Source organism: Haplochromis burtoni, unplaced genomic scaffold (genome assembly GCF_018398535.1).
Source record: "Haplochromis burtoni strain Fernald_Lab_line unplaced genomic scaffold, NCSU_Asbu1 Contig_2179, whole genome shotgun sequence".
In the NCBI taxonomy this organism is placed as follows: domain Eukaryota; kingdom Metazoa; phylum Chordata; class Actinopteri; order Cichliformes; family Cichlidae; genus Haplochromis; species Haplochromis burtoni.
Window position 1 is genome coordinate 459 of NW_024584540.1, and position 1,383 is coordinate 1,841.

At 42.5% G+C, this 1,383-nt stretch overlaps 1 protein-coding gene across 1 annotated transcript in view; it reads right to left on the reverse strand.

Moving 5' to 3' along the window:
• Window positions 1–409: 409 nt before the first annotated feature.
• The window catches only part of LOC121813658, a gene marked incomplete at its 3' end in the record, with an annotated part of 10,297 nt that continues 9,323 nt past the window's right edge, over window positions 410–1,383 (reverse strand). Inside the window, 1 exon segment of the mRNA XM_042217545.1 lies at window positions 410–655. Coding sequence (XP_042073479.1) covers window positions 410–655 — 246 coding nt within the window.

The following is a 1,383-nucleotide window of genomic DNA, read 5'->3' on the forward strand; positions in this document are numbered from 1 at the left end:
AGAAGGGATCTAAGGAGAAACGTTTTACCACAGATGCTACAAGAATATGGTTTCTCACCTGTGTGAACCCTTGTGTGAACAACCAATTTTGACTTGTAATTGAATACTTTCCCACAGGTGCTACACAAATAAGGCTTCTCACCTGTGTGAACTCTAACGTGTGCAATCAGGCGTGATTTAAACTGAAAAGCTTTTCCACATATGTCACATTGTTCAGTCTTTTTTCTTGTCCCACTTTGACCCTGACTCTCTGACACAGCAGCCATTTTTACTCTCTTACTGTCACTTTTCTTTCTGCAAAGTCTCCTCTTCTTCAACTCTGCATTTTCAAGTAACCCCAAGTCCACATGGTGACTTTCTTCCTGATCTTGGCTCTCAGCAGAGCTGTGAGAGATTTGTTCACTGTTTGGTTCTGCTTCACTGTGGTCACTTTCCTCATAAGCAGGAGTCACCATGAAGATATCAGGCTCCAGCTTCACTCCCAGCTGCTCTCCCTTCTGACTGCTGCAGAGATCCTCCTGTTCCTCATTAATCTGTGGAGAGTCTGGGTCCTCCTGGTCTACATTGGAGCTCCTCACCTCGCTATAGATTGGCTGGTTTGCGAGTGGCTCCTCCTCCTCCGCCGCCTCCTCACAGACATGTAGTTGTTGGACGTCTAAAAAAAAGAAATGGAAATTTTTTTCTTCTCTAAAACAACAATCACCAGAGAAAATATATTTTGATCTGAACCATAAACAGGTCTCTACATAGTGAGAATTTGGCCCACTGAACTTTGCAGAACTGTTGTAATTCATTAATTAGAGGGTTTTCGAAAAACCGGCTTTTTACACGCCACAGCGAAATCTTCATTTTGTTTTTCTTAAGGTGAACTTGCTGGTATGTTTTGGATTATTATTCTGCTACAGAATCCTAGTGCCCTTCAGTCTCTAATAAATGGTCGGATATAGGGCCGGGCCATATTATACCGTTCACGGTAATACCGGTACAATGTTAAGCAACGATAAGAAAACGCGATACAATATGGGTGAAACGCACATGCGCAGTGCCTTTGTTTTCATATGCACATGGCCGAAAAAGCATGGAGGCAACAGAGAATGAGAAGGGAAAAAGCGGATTGTTGAGTGAAATGGATGAACCAGAATTAGTTTGTAAAAATGGTGCCACTTCAGTGATGTGGAACTGGTTTGGTGTTTGTCCATCAGATACACAACAAAGCACTTTTTTTCCCCTGTAGAACATGCAAGCAGGCCGTCGTTATTGCCGTATAAGGCACCCGTAAATCTGGGTCTTAAACTCCGTCCACTTCAAGTCCCAAAGTCAAACGAACACTGCAGCATCCCTGAGAGTTAAAAACTGTCTAAATTCTTTCATCTTTAATAAAAT